We start from the raw sequence: 13475 nt of genomic DNA on the forward strand, positions 1-13475 counted from the left end.
CCCTGAAGAAGCTTAGGGCACTCGGCCTTCCGATGGTCGGTCTGGATGTAGTGGAAGCAAACCGCAAACCCCTTGAGGCAATCCTTCACCATATGCCCCTTTTTGCCACATTTGTAGCAAATCCCCACTTAACACGACCCATCACTATTGTCGTACTTTCCACAAGTGCGACCCTTCTAGCCCCAAATCCTCGTATCAGCGGGCTTAGCCCGCTTCGCTGCCGGTTGCGATTGCGCCGGCCTCCGGTCTCTCCCTTGAGACTCCGCCTCCTCCCTGGCCTAAGTCTCCAGCTCGATCTCCCTCCTCCTGGCATTTACCTGAAGCTCAATAAGTGTCCGATAAGACGAGTTCGCCACGAAATCTCGAATATCTCTCCTCAGAATGCTCAAATGCCGGATCATGCGCGCCTGCTTAGTCGACACATGCTCAAAGCAGAACAAAGCCCACTCGTGAAACATCCGTGTAATCTCAGTCACCGAATCTGTCTTCTGCTTGAGAGACAAAAACTCTTGGGCCAACCGTTCCCTCTCCACTGGGGGAACATACTCATCTCGAAACATCAATGTAAACCTCTCCCAAGTCACTGCAGTATGCTCTGCAGGAGTAAAACTGGTTGTCACAAACTTCCACCAGTCCTTCGCCCCCAAGCGAAGCTGGTTCAACGCGAATCGAACCCTCATATGCTCTGGGTAAGAACATGTGTAAAAAACATCCCTCTATATCAGAGATCCACCTAACAACAACAATCAGATCCTGTGTCCCATCAAAATTAGGTGGATTCGTGTTGCTGAACTCCCAAAACAGCAACGAGTCACCTCCCTGTGGCCTGGTAGCAGCGACAGCTACGGTGGCTGCAGTTGCAGCCACCTCAGTAACAACAACATATCGCTCATCAAATGTCTCGATCAGGGTGGTCTTAATAGACCCAAACATCTCAGGAATCGCCTCTCGAATGGCTGCGACCACCTCATCATGAATCATCCTGCGAATCTCATCATCGCTAGTCCCATTGCTCTCGGGGTTTTGACGTGTACCCATCATGATGTCTCTGAAACACAACACAAAAATCATCAGAGACTCGCTCGGGCATACTCACACTCGACCACTTATCCCTACTTGTTCCTTAACATCCTAAGGATTCTTACTTGGATTGCATACAAATCTGGTGCTTTCAGTAGTACGGGCCCAATACTACATTCCACACTTAACCTGTAGTCACCCCAAGTCCTCATCCTAGGATTCTAATTCACAAGTACTCTATCTCTCATAAATATCAGACTACTCTCTTAGTAGGTTACTCACATGCTCATCTAAGTATCTCTCCTATATTACCCCTCAACTCAGAACTCAGCACATACTCAGGGAAAATAACAGATAACGCTGATCAATGGCATCTACGAGGCTAGGGCATCACAAATCATGCAACTATAGCCATCGAATATGAAATACCTAGCCTATTCTCTAGCATGCATTTCTAATATCTCATAACACAAATAAGTAAGGGTATTTTGGGAAATCACCGTTCGGGTCTGGCTGATTGTACACACTGCTCCAACTTGTTTCCTCTTAAAACTTTTTCTCGTTTTATAAAAATCATTTCTTTTGAATTTTTTTCCTAGATCCTCAGTTTGAGTCCAAACACACTCGGGGGTGCATCTGAATCCCTCAAACCAAGGCTCTGATACCAACTTGTAACACCATAAATTTTCAAACAAAAAATTTCATTTAAAAACCCAATTATCTCATTTCAAAACCACAATTCCAAAAACATCAAGTTATCAAAACACATGTTTCAAAACTATTTACAACAGGAATCCAGGATCATCCAAAAACATATCTCCAACTCAAGTGTGTATACAATCAAGTCGGTGCCTTCCCGTGATGCTGAGAGGTACCTGAAACACATAACACATAACACATAACACATAACACAGTAAGCACGAAGCTTACTGAGTTCCCCAAAATACCACACACATCACATTAGCCACTCACGGCTAACTCCATACGACCCTCCGGTCAATGTATCTCAGTGGAGACCCTCCGGCCCCCCAACTCGGATGGACCCTCCAGTCCTAACTCAATAAGCTCATAATAATAATACTCAACATAAATCACAAAGACATAATGCAGAATATCACAATACAAAGGTAAGCACATAAGACATCTCAATCACACAAAGACACCACTCATGGTAAGTATAGTGAGAAGACTCACCTCGCAAGAAATCGGATAATCTCGAACTAAAATCACCGGTCTAGCCTCCGCCTAACACATACGAAAATTATCCCTAATTAATCACGGCTCTCAAGAAGCTAAACTAACCCTTCTACAAACTCACAGAAGGGTAAAAGACCATTTTACCCCTCAATGCCCTTAATAGTCCACAAATCGACCAAACCCTAAAAGTCAACCAAAAGTCAACACCAGCGCGTACGTTGCGCGTACAAGATCTCTGCGTTGGGCGTACTCCGATGCCACGCATGCATCGGGATTCTCAACCCTACGCTGCACGTATTGGGATTACGCTTGGCGTATGCCTTAGTTTTGCTCTTTCTACTCTTTGGGTCTTAATCAGTTAAGACCTTGGTTCATATCACAGATCTGGGCTCCCTAAAGGCTCTTACTCCATAAAGTCAGTGACTTTAAGCCTTTGCATGGCTGCTAAAGTCACAAACACCCAAAACTCTCATTCTCTTATCTCAAAATGCTCATATTCTCATGCATGGGTTGATTCAAACGCCAAAGTCTCCATTTTTATGACACTAAACCCCTAAAGACACTCAAAGGAGTTGGCTCATAATCTCTGGAGCTCATTTTCTCATAAAGCATGCAACTTTGGGACCAAAACCCTAAAATGGTCTAACATGTTGCACAAAACAAAAGAGTGAGAAAACGTTGAGCTTTATACCTCCAAATGAAGCTTCCAACACATATATGCTCCGATGTGTAGCCTGGACTCCCACTCATTCTTCCTCAAAACTCCTTATTCACTTCAAAAACACACAAAATTACTTAAATGCTCTCAAATGGACACACACAAGCTCAAGAATGAGGATTAGGGTTTGAGAGGGTTGCTTGTCTGAGAATGGTGGCCAAGAATGAGGCCATCATATCATTTATATAGGGACACACCCCAAATTAGGGTTTCCACTCTGGGCCTAGTACGCCCAGCGTACTAGGTGGCTTCCGCGTCACAAACACGCATATGAGTACGCTGAGCGTACACTCGCGTACGCCCCGCATACTCATTTATCACCTTTTTCTCAATTAGGGCTAAACTTGACAATTTACCAAAAGAACAAGGGCTTAAGGTATACCTGGACTTGAATCTTATAAATTATGGTTACCTCAAAATAATTATGTTATTTAGTTAAGTTTGAATAGATTTCAAAGATGTATTTTTTATATTTGAATTTTATAATTATGTTATTTAGTTAAGTTTGAATAGATTTCAAAGATGTATTTCTTTTTTTGTTTTAAGTTTATAACTATGTAATTATTGTAAAATATTTCGATCTTACGAGGTAAAAAATAATCATTCGTAGACCTTCACTTTTAGAAGATTTATTTATAACTCTACTAATCTAGATGTTTATTACAATGCCTTTAGTTATAAGAAGTTAAGTTTATATTAGGCCATGTGCAATGCTTGTCACGAGCAAACCACGAAGACCAACACAAAGCACGAACTGGTGGTGGTGTACCAGTGACGAGCATGAACAGAGAGAGAGGAAGAAGAAGAGGGCCGGCTGAGAGAGGCAACTCCGTGGTCCTCCGTCTTCCACACCACGAATCACCACGACCACGAAGGTCCGGGATGGTGTGCACGGACAACGCTTGTGGCCACGTAGACCACGAGTCTCTTCGTTGCCGGTATACCAGACGACCTTACTAGAATATACTTAACTATTAAGTAAACTCTCAAAATCAAGTTGCATCAAATGTCAAATATAATGTTTCATTTTTTCAACAAAAAACTGAAAGATGAGATGGGTATAGGATGATCATTGATTCATTTCAGATTTTTGCCTTTATAAAAACCGCATATCATATTTGGTATGTTCTACACGATTAATAAATAACCATCGAATTTACAAGTCTAAGAGTCTAAATTTTTAATATCTAACAAATGATAACCGGTATACTGCCAATTTATAGATCATAAATTGAAGCCAAAATATCATAAAGTCTAAGAGTCGAAACTTTTAAATTTATAAATTTAAAGTGTTAGTTATGTTAGGTTAATATTATGTATAAGAATATATTAAGTGATTATGTAACAAAGTTCATGTTTCTAATATTAAATATAATATTGTATTATTTTAAATTTCTGTATATTAATAAAATTATACCAATAGTTCAACTATAAATCGTGTAGTGTAGGGTAAATAAAATTAGCTGGGCATGTATAACTATAACGTATTTTTAAGTTTTTTTAGGAAGAAAATAAAAGAAAGGAAACGGAAGTTGAGTAAGAGGAAAGAAAATAAAAGTTAATAACATTTCCTTTCCTTCTCTTTTTTTCTATTTCTTTCTTTCTAATCATCCCAAAAATGAGAGAAAATAAATCTTAAAAGTAAATATTTTCTTCTCTAATCTTTCAATTCTTTCTTAAATGAAATATAAAACACCTCTCATTTCCTTTGCTTTTTTTTTTCTCTCCTTAAAAAAAAAAAACTCGAGAGCATGTTTTTCCCTTCATTTTCTTCATCTTCTTCCTCTTTCGTTTTTTAAAAATACTCAAGAACATGATGTTAATAGTTATCTCAAACAAAAGATATGGCTAACTCATTTGGCTAACAAGATGTCTGTGTTTCTAACAAAAAAAATAATGAGTTTAATATCAGATATATACTAACTTGCCGTTCTAAATTCTTTTATCTCAAACCATATACTTTGAAAAAAAAAATATTCTTATACACTATCATATAATTCATTACCCGGTGTGAAACATGTCCAAAAAATATACGTTCTAGATTTTTATCTCACCACAAAAAAATAACATCTTTAGAAAAGTATTTAACATTTCCATTACAATTTATTTGATTATTATTTGGTAACAAATATAAATTCATGGGTTACAACTTACAAGAGTCGTCATCGTTAACAAATGTTATTATTCTTTTTTTGGTGTTATAGGGACCAATAAATAATCAACATTGTGGGTCCAAAGTCCAAACACGAATAATGACGTCACCAACCTATTATACATCAGGTGGGTCCATCTAAAAACCTTGTGCTCCACTCCTTTATATTACTCTCACGATGCAAGTTCGGACATCAGTTGGCGAAATTTCGCTCCCCAAATTCAAATTCCAAAAGGTCCCCCGCCCTAACGGGGTTGGGCGACCATGCCACCGCCTTACACCACCACACAACCACCGTCTCCGTCCAAACAGCCTCTAGACTCTCTTATCTACTCACATAAATCCTGGTCGCCGGACCTACACCGAGACGAGGAATGGATCAGGCGGAAGGGCAAACACAACCACCACCAGAGGAGCAAGAGCGTCACAGATGAGGATATCGATGAGCTCAAGGCATGTATCGAGCTAGGTTTTGGCTTCGAACATTCTCCTAAATTGGATGACCGCCTCTCCAATACTTTACCGGCGTTAGGGTTCTACCACGCCGTCAACAAACAATACTTTGATACGATCTCCAAGTCTTCGTCAATTTCGTCGTCGGTATCTTCATACTCGTACGCTGTCTCCGAGCCCGATTTATCTTCTCCGGCGAGCAGCCCCCACGCCATATTCGGCCGCGGTAAGTTTCCTTTTTCTTACTGCATCTCACAACATCTGATTCACAATTTGAAATTGGAGCTGATTTAATCCGATTCGAAAAAATAGTTTTTATTTGAATTTCAATTACGAATCATTCAACTGTTACAACCTATAAAGTTCGGTAACAAATTAAGCATAATCATGTTTGTTTTAACTGCTTTCAGTTGAATTTTGCTGGATTTCTAATGAGATGTTTTATGTTATGATGATGAAGGTGATAATCCACATACTGTGAAGACAAAATTGAGACAATGGGCACAAGTTGTTGCTTGTTCAGTGCGGCAATCATCGTCATCATCATCAAGTTGACTACAAGATCAAGTTCAAACACAAGAATGAATCAAATCAAATCAAATCAAACTCAACCACGGTTAGATCACAAGTAACTCTAACCCAACAAACAAGTAGTTGAAAGAACTGATCTAGATTTGATGATATCAGCATCTCTAATTGGGTTGAATCCACGTAACAAGTACATGCTTTGTTGCTTTAATATTTGGTCATTAACATTTGCTTTTGTATGATGATATGAGCTAGCTTTCGGTTGTTTTTAACTTTTAATGTTTTTGTTTTACCTTTTTTTTTTTTTTTCTTGAGTGCAATTTCTCTTTCTTTTTTCATGGGATTTTTGGTGATTTATTGTCTCCCAGCTTTATGTAAACGCGTTTGATGATTATATTTTTTGCTTTCCACTTGGATTTGTTACATTTTTCTTCACTTTGTCTCTGTCAAAACTTTACCATTTCCGTTTGTTAACTCATTTTTGTTCATGTAATACTTTTGTTGAAGTGAATTTTCTAAATTAATTGCAAAATTAATCTATATAAATAAGGAAGAAGATGATATCACGACCCAAAATCCAAGCCATGATTTCAGGCTAATAATTTGGTCAATATATCGTCTTACCTAAAATTACAAACATACTTTGATTTCTTAGATTCTGGGCACAATTGTTTTTATAATTTTTTTATTAAATCAAGTTGACATGATCTAGTTGTAATAGAAAACATGTGGACGGCTATAAAAAATACTATAAATCACCTTAGTGCAAGTTTAAAAATTAAAATATCTATAAGTTATAAGCGTGTGACGTAAATATTATTTAAATAATATTAAAGTATTTCGTGAGAATCTAAAATATAATTTTAAATTAGCTGTGAGACCCGTGTATTACACGGGTTAATTTAAAAAAAATTTAAACATTAAATTAAAGTGTAAATAGAAAATATTTTTAATGTACAACTTTAAAATAAGAAATGAATAAACGTATTTATTGCAATTTAATATCATATATATGATATTTAATACGTTACATGTATAGTATATGACTTTAATTTTAAAAATTGAAACAAATTAAAAATTGACAAGTAGATAATATTTATTTCAAAAATACCATAAAATGACAAGTGTCAAAACTCATGAGAGATTAACATGTGGCAAAAAACCTTCATTTATTAAGGAGGATTATATTTTTGATATGTTTAGAACATCAATTAGATATTTAAGGCATGTTTTTGTTTGAAAAATATTTTCTAAAACGGTGAAATATAAAATTCAGAAAAATGAATTATTTGAAAATTTTAATTGGAGATTGAAACTGGAAGCGTATGAAAGTGGACCGCTGAAATCTTTGCCGGTAGACTTTCATTTTCAAAGACTGTTTCACATGACGAGGAAATCTTGGCAAACGTGGTTGGGTTGCGATAATTATTCAATGGAATATTACTTTCTCCGACCGTTGAAAAGAACACAGAAAATAAAAGCTCAAATGAAATAATGAAATTTTATATTCCATAAATATTACTATATTTTATTTTTATTTTTCGGTTTAACTGTTAATTTCTTTCTGTAATATAATCATTAAGTGTTTTATACCTTTTAAAAACTATTATTAGTATTATAAAAAAAATTGAACTCTAAAAAAATATTATAGTTTTTAATTTGTTCGATTTAGCCATTTAATTTCTTTTAAAATTTAACAATTATTTTTTAATCGATATTTTTCCCAATGTTATTTGCAATACATTATTTTCTAGGGAACTTTTTGAAAAAGAAAAAATCTTGGATTGAAAAAAATCAGTTACAAAAAATATTTCTTACTAGTTTAAAAAATATAATGTTGGTAATAAGTTAGACAATTATTTATTTGATCCATGATTTTTAGGAGAAATTTAAATTCATCTTAAATAAGTGTCGGTTATAATGCCGATAATTAATTGTATTTTTATATTGAAAATCATACAAAATCATGTTTAATTAACGATTTATTGAATAATAATTATGAGTTTTTAGTATAAAAAATAATTATTTTTGTAACCATGATTTCCACATGCTATAAGCTAATAATACATAGAGTAGTTTTATATAATTTTGCTAAGTTTTTACTTCACGTTAACACGAAATATTTCTCAAATACATTTTTTTTGTAATGCTTTTATTTTCTAGTTATTGTGACTTATAATCATGAGTTATTATTCATAAAAATACGGGAAGTATATTTTGAGGTAACCATTATTTATGAGTTTTAACAAAATCTGAGATCCACTAAAAATTTTTGATAACCGTAAACGTAAGACAAAAGGTCCCACGACACCTCATTTTTTAAAACATTATTTTCTTCTACTGCCTGTTTCACTAAGAAAAAAAATGATAGTCATCATTTTTCAGATTATCAACTGATAAACACAAACACTCTGGAAAGTAAGGTGTTGTTTGTTTGTTTTTTTTTTTTTTTTGTCTGTAGATCTTCTTGTCCTTTTCTATCTGTGTCGTGCAGATCACACACATCCATTAAGCTTTGTAGACTGTTTTTTTGAAGACCACAGACCTAAATATATCTATGCGTCCTCTTCTTGTCGCATACATGGACCAGAGTTTTCAAACATTTTCAGACATCTTCAAGCCTAAAAAACACATATATTTTTGTTTGTTTTTATTTATTTTATTTTTAAGCTAAAATTTATTCCAACTTTATCTATGATAAACAATTTGAAAAAAAAATTACAATACTTCAAGAAAAAACGGTTGACGACACAATCATGACATTTGTGACAAATTTATAAATAAAGATTTCATTACAATAATGGTTATTGAAGTTGTTTATATAGACATGAAAAAAAAATCCTAATATTGTAATGTTTTTTTTGCCAAATTTTATAAAATGTTTTTTAATGCACTATCATTCATTTTTTGAAAAAAATATTTATGCCTAGTTTTTAATTGATTTATTTGAAAAGATAAAATAAATTTTTTGAAAGGTTACATATATAATCAAAGTATATTTCCATCCATTTTATGTGTTAAATTCTTTTATCCTTAATTAAAATGTTTAGGTATTACTTTGCTATCAAATTTTGTTGGTTTTTTATCAAATATATATGTTAATTCGTATCATTTTATCTTCATGTTTTTTATACAATAATACATAAAATTGATCTACATTTGTTAATTATCTATAATAAAGTCATATAATTATTTAAAAACTCTTTTATGTTTTTTTAAAAAAATCAATTTAATTATATTTTAATTTAGTCTAGGAGTCTGCAGATGTTAAAAAACAAACAATATTCTTCTTTCTTCTTTCTGACTGCAAACATTTGGTCCACCTCTTCTACTGCAGAAGTGGTCTGCGGTTTTCATACATTGTGCCTCTCAGAAAACAAACACTTAAGTAATCAATAAACTTCGTTTTTATTATTATTATATTTATAATAGGCATAATTGTTACTCAAACACTCTTAACAATTTTATTTTATTTTTATTATTTTTATTTTTTTTTGCATTTTATGTTATTTTGTTTTGTTACGTGGATTTGATAGGCATATAATACCATTTCCTTAAACCAAAATTAAAGTGGTTTAAAGGAATCGACATCAAAGTAAATGCAAAAACTCTCGCGAGTGGTTTATGCTAATTATGCATGTCCATGAGGCCTTCGTGACCTATCCACTAAGCATGTGTGAAAACTTCATATTATTGACATTGACGTTCCAATAAATGTCTATGCACAAATGTGTAATTGTATTTTCGTGTGTACAATTGTCTATAATATCTCTCTTGATTCGGCCATCCATGGATATTACCCGACACATTCACCATCAAGCCGAATGTGCACTTCATGACTGAAATTAGGGAGATGTTGTCTCCTACTCCAATTGGAATGTTGCTATTAAGAAATTTATGTTTTGGGTCGTGAATGGAGCTTAGTAATACGAATGGGGACCTTTTATTGATCCATATAATACTGGTTGATTCGGTTGTTGTTAGTTGTTAAAACAACCTGACAACATAATGAAATCACAAATTGATTTAAACATGCGGGGTTAAGTTGTCCGATAAAATACAATGTTGCTAATTGCGAGCTTTGTAGTCTATTGTTGATAATTGAAAAAAGTGGTCTTTAGAGCATAGATATTCTCCAAATATTTGATTTTGATTATCTTATAAAAAGTAACTTATTCAAAAAAACAATTCCAGACACACTTCGATGATAAGACATATGATGAAAATAATTTGGTAACAGTAAGAAACACCAAAAAAACAAAAACAAAGATTCGTCTAGATTTGTAAATCAAGGATTTGTTCAAATGCATTTGTCTATTATATATTGTTATATTCATCGTGTTTTTTTATCTGATTAAAAGTGGATGTCATAAAAATCCAACTATATTTTATAAAAAAAAAAAATTATACGCAACAAGCCAACTATATGGGACGACCTTGGAGCCACGTCGTTCAGTAAAGTAATTGATTTGAACATTGACCTTATTTCCAAAAGCAACCACCTAGTTGACCAATTTAACTTACAAATATGAGAAATCATAGAAATAAAAATTTATTATATATAATATGTGTGTTTAACAATAAGTAATTTTTTATATTATAAAAAACTATATTTTGCAATGAACATTACTGTAAAATATATTTTTATAATTTTTTTTTAATTCAAGCATTTATAATGAGGCATGAAATAAACTTTAAAAAAAATCTTCGACGTATATCTTCTCTTGGTGTGTTATTAGGCTTGAGGGAGTGAGTGTAGATGGTGCACTTCCTTGCCACATCAGCTTGGAACACCGCCCCCTCCCTGTGGTTTTGGTGCGGTAGAGACCGTACTGTGGCACTCCAAAGAATCTTCCTATTATCATTCCAATTGACTGTTGATTGGTCAAAAAAAATTTTAAAAAAAAATGTTTTTTTTTCTTTTTTTTTTTTAACTTTTTTAAACTGAGTGTGACATCACTCCTTGGGTGTGTCATGAAACCACACTTTTGTGGTAATTGTTGACGTGTCATCTACTTGACAGTAAAGGAAGTGCAACTTTTGTGGCACCACTCTTTCTAGCCTTAGGTTTTAAAGTAGACATTGTGAAATTGCATTTTGTTGCCGGAAGATATAGTGTTGTTTATAATATCGCATTTCTTCAACCTTTAAACCACATTGTAATCCCCCTTTCCAATAAGTTTTTAACACATTTTCCTTAATCAAATGCATTTATCTATTAAGGGTGGTTTTTCTCATAGTGGAGGGTCGTTTGAGAGAATCAATGACATTATGAAGTACATGACGTAATTATTTGTGCTTATCGAATATATTTGCATCGGTATATTTGATTTGGTGACTAGAAAGCTATGTTAACAGCTAATAAGACACAAATATTTTTCGAACCTCCTTAAATTAAATATGTTTTCCAGCTAATTCACGACAATGATGCAATCCATCTGATAGATGTTTGCATTGTAGTGCCAAATATGGTAACATCGTTGGTTGTCGATGGTGTTATTAGAGTTGAATATGATTTCCACACAAATCGACCGATATAGGGGGAATTGATCGACTTGTGGTTATCAATGCTATGGAAAACAATAAGGATCCAAAAGCAATTAAATACAAAATTTCTTCCCTAAAATGGTTACTTCATGTGTTCTATATCAAAACACTATAAACACGTAGTTATGATTGCTTTCCGACCATAACAAATCAAGTAGCTAATTTCTTCCTTCATATTGTTATCTCGATTATTGTGTATGAAACGCAAAAACAGTTGGTTGTGAGTATGTTTCTCTTTAAAGTTTATTTATGTTGGTGATAAGGAGGTTGCAAGGTTGACGAATTCAGAAGTGATTATCGAGACATACTTCACTTCGTTGATGATGTGTATACGTACTCATGCAAATCCATTGGAATATTAAGTATGCATATTTGAATAACTTCTTTCTTGTGTATGCCTACTGATGTGCACAGATTATACCTATTAATTTTAAATTTATAACCGAACAAAACTTAACTAACTAATACACATAGACAGTGTACCTAGTCATATTGTAATATAGAAAAGTAAGTCGGGTGTCGATCACATGAAACAATATTTAGCTAATAAAATAACTACTAAAATCTAAACTAAGAAAAACAATCTTAAAGTGAGGGTTTTTACTGATTTTGCAAGACTAGCACTTTAAATCAAACAAATATCAATTAAACACCTAAAAACACGAAAAGAAACTATTTGAATTCAAGATTAAATTTCGTTTAGTTCTAAATCCCTCGTTTTTATATGGTTGATTTCTAGTAGAATAATTATGTTGGTTACCAAGTTATAATGTAACTAGTTATTATGTTCAAATTCCTAGTTTTTATCAATTTATGAATTACCATGTAATGTTCAAACACAAATAGACACGGAATTGATATAAAGATAAATTTGGTTGTGCATGATAAATCTATGAGCTACCTATCTAGGATCAAGACAAGCAACTAATCACAAATTATGAATTAATTATGCTCTCTAACACAATCAAAGTTACCAACTTATATCACCTAACTCTAGAATTTGTTCAATCAGTAGATCTAGTAATTCAATGTTGATAAACCACTAGCTACCAAATTTATGCAAATAGAGTGATCATCTACTAAACAAAAAGCGAAGTGATATAATGAGTTTTGGTAGCACTGTGCGGTCTTAATCAAGTGACTGGATCGAAAGACAAGCCTGGTCTGATGATTGAGATGAAATTGTCTTCATAAGTCAGTATATCTTTAATATAAACAAACGATGGAGGGATTTGGAAAATGTTTGATGCACCTTATGGGCATCGTGCCCAACATCAAAATTCGAAGGAGCCCATGTATGTGTTTTATTTCAGCCCAATTTAAAAGCCATTTGGCAGCCCAAATCCATCTTAAAGCTGCCATTTTGTGAACTGTTTTTGTGATTAAAATATGCCAAACAACACCACCTTGGAGCATGAAGGCACACGATGATGAGAAAAAAGAACATAAAAGAACAGCTTTTTATGTAGATGGGCAAAAGAACCGATTTGAGATCCGAAACTGATCCGATAGTTTTGATAGTATATTAGTATACCCGTTGGGAACTGGTTTGAATTCGGTTTTCCCAGGAAGAAAAGAAACGAGTCATTTTTTGAAGGGTCCAACCTTAGGGAACTATCCACCCGTTTATTCTAGCCTTTTTTTCTTCTTAAGACTATTTTGCCCCTCAAAAAGTTAATTGGAGTGCCAAGAAAGGAGTTTGTATTGTTGATGTTGGTGCGGATTATTTTGCCCCAAGACTATCTTTCTCATTTTTTTTGACTCTGTATCTCTATCTCTCACAAAAAAAAATAAAGGAATAATGTTTTTTTTTATGTAAATAACTAGAGTTTAAAAATGGTTTCAAAGGCAAAAACTACA

At 33.6% G+C, this 13475-nt stretch overlaps 1 protein-coding gene across 1 annotated transcript; it reads left to right on the forward strand.

Moving 5' to 3' along the window:
- The first annotated feature begins 5260 nt into the window (after positions 1-5260).
- Positions 5261-6491, forward strand: LOC145087542 (uncharacterized). Its single transcript, XM_079025509.1, has 2 exons — positions 5261-5766; positions 6001-6491. Exons 1-2 carry the CDS (start codon positions 5352-5354, stop codon positions 6093-6095), a joined length of 510 nt encoding a protein of 169 aa, XP_078881635.1. The 5' UTR covers positions 5261-5351; the 3' UTR covers positions 6096-6491.
- The last annotated feature ends 6984 nt before the right edge of the window (positions 6492-13475 follow it).

The sequence above is a fragment of the Lactuca serriola genome, chromosome 2, assembly GCF_051521515.1.
Source record: "Lactuca serriola cultivar US96UC23 chromosome 2, Lser_US96UC23_V15, whole genome shotgun sequence".
NCBI lineage: Eukaryota > Viridiplantae > Streptophyta > Magnoliopsida > Asterales > Asteraceae > Lactuca > Lactuca serriola.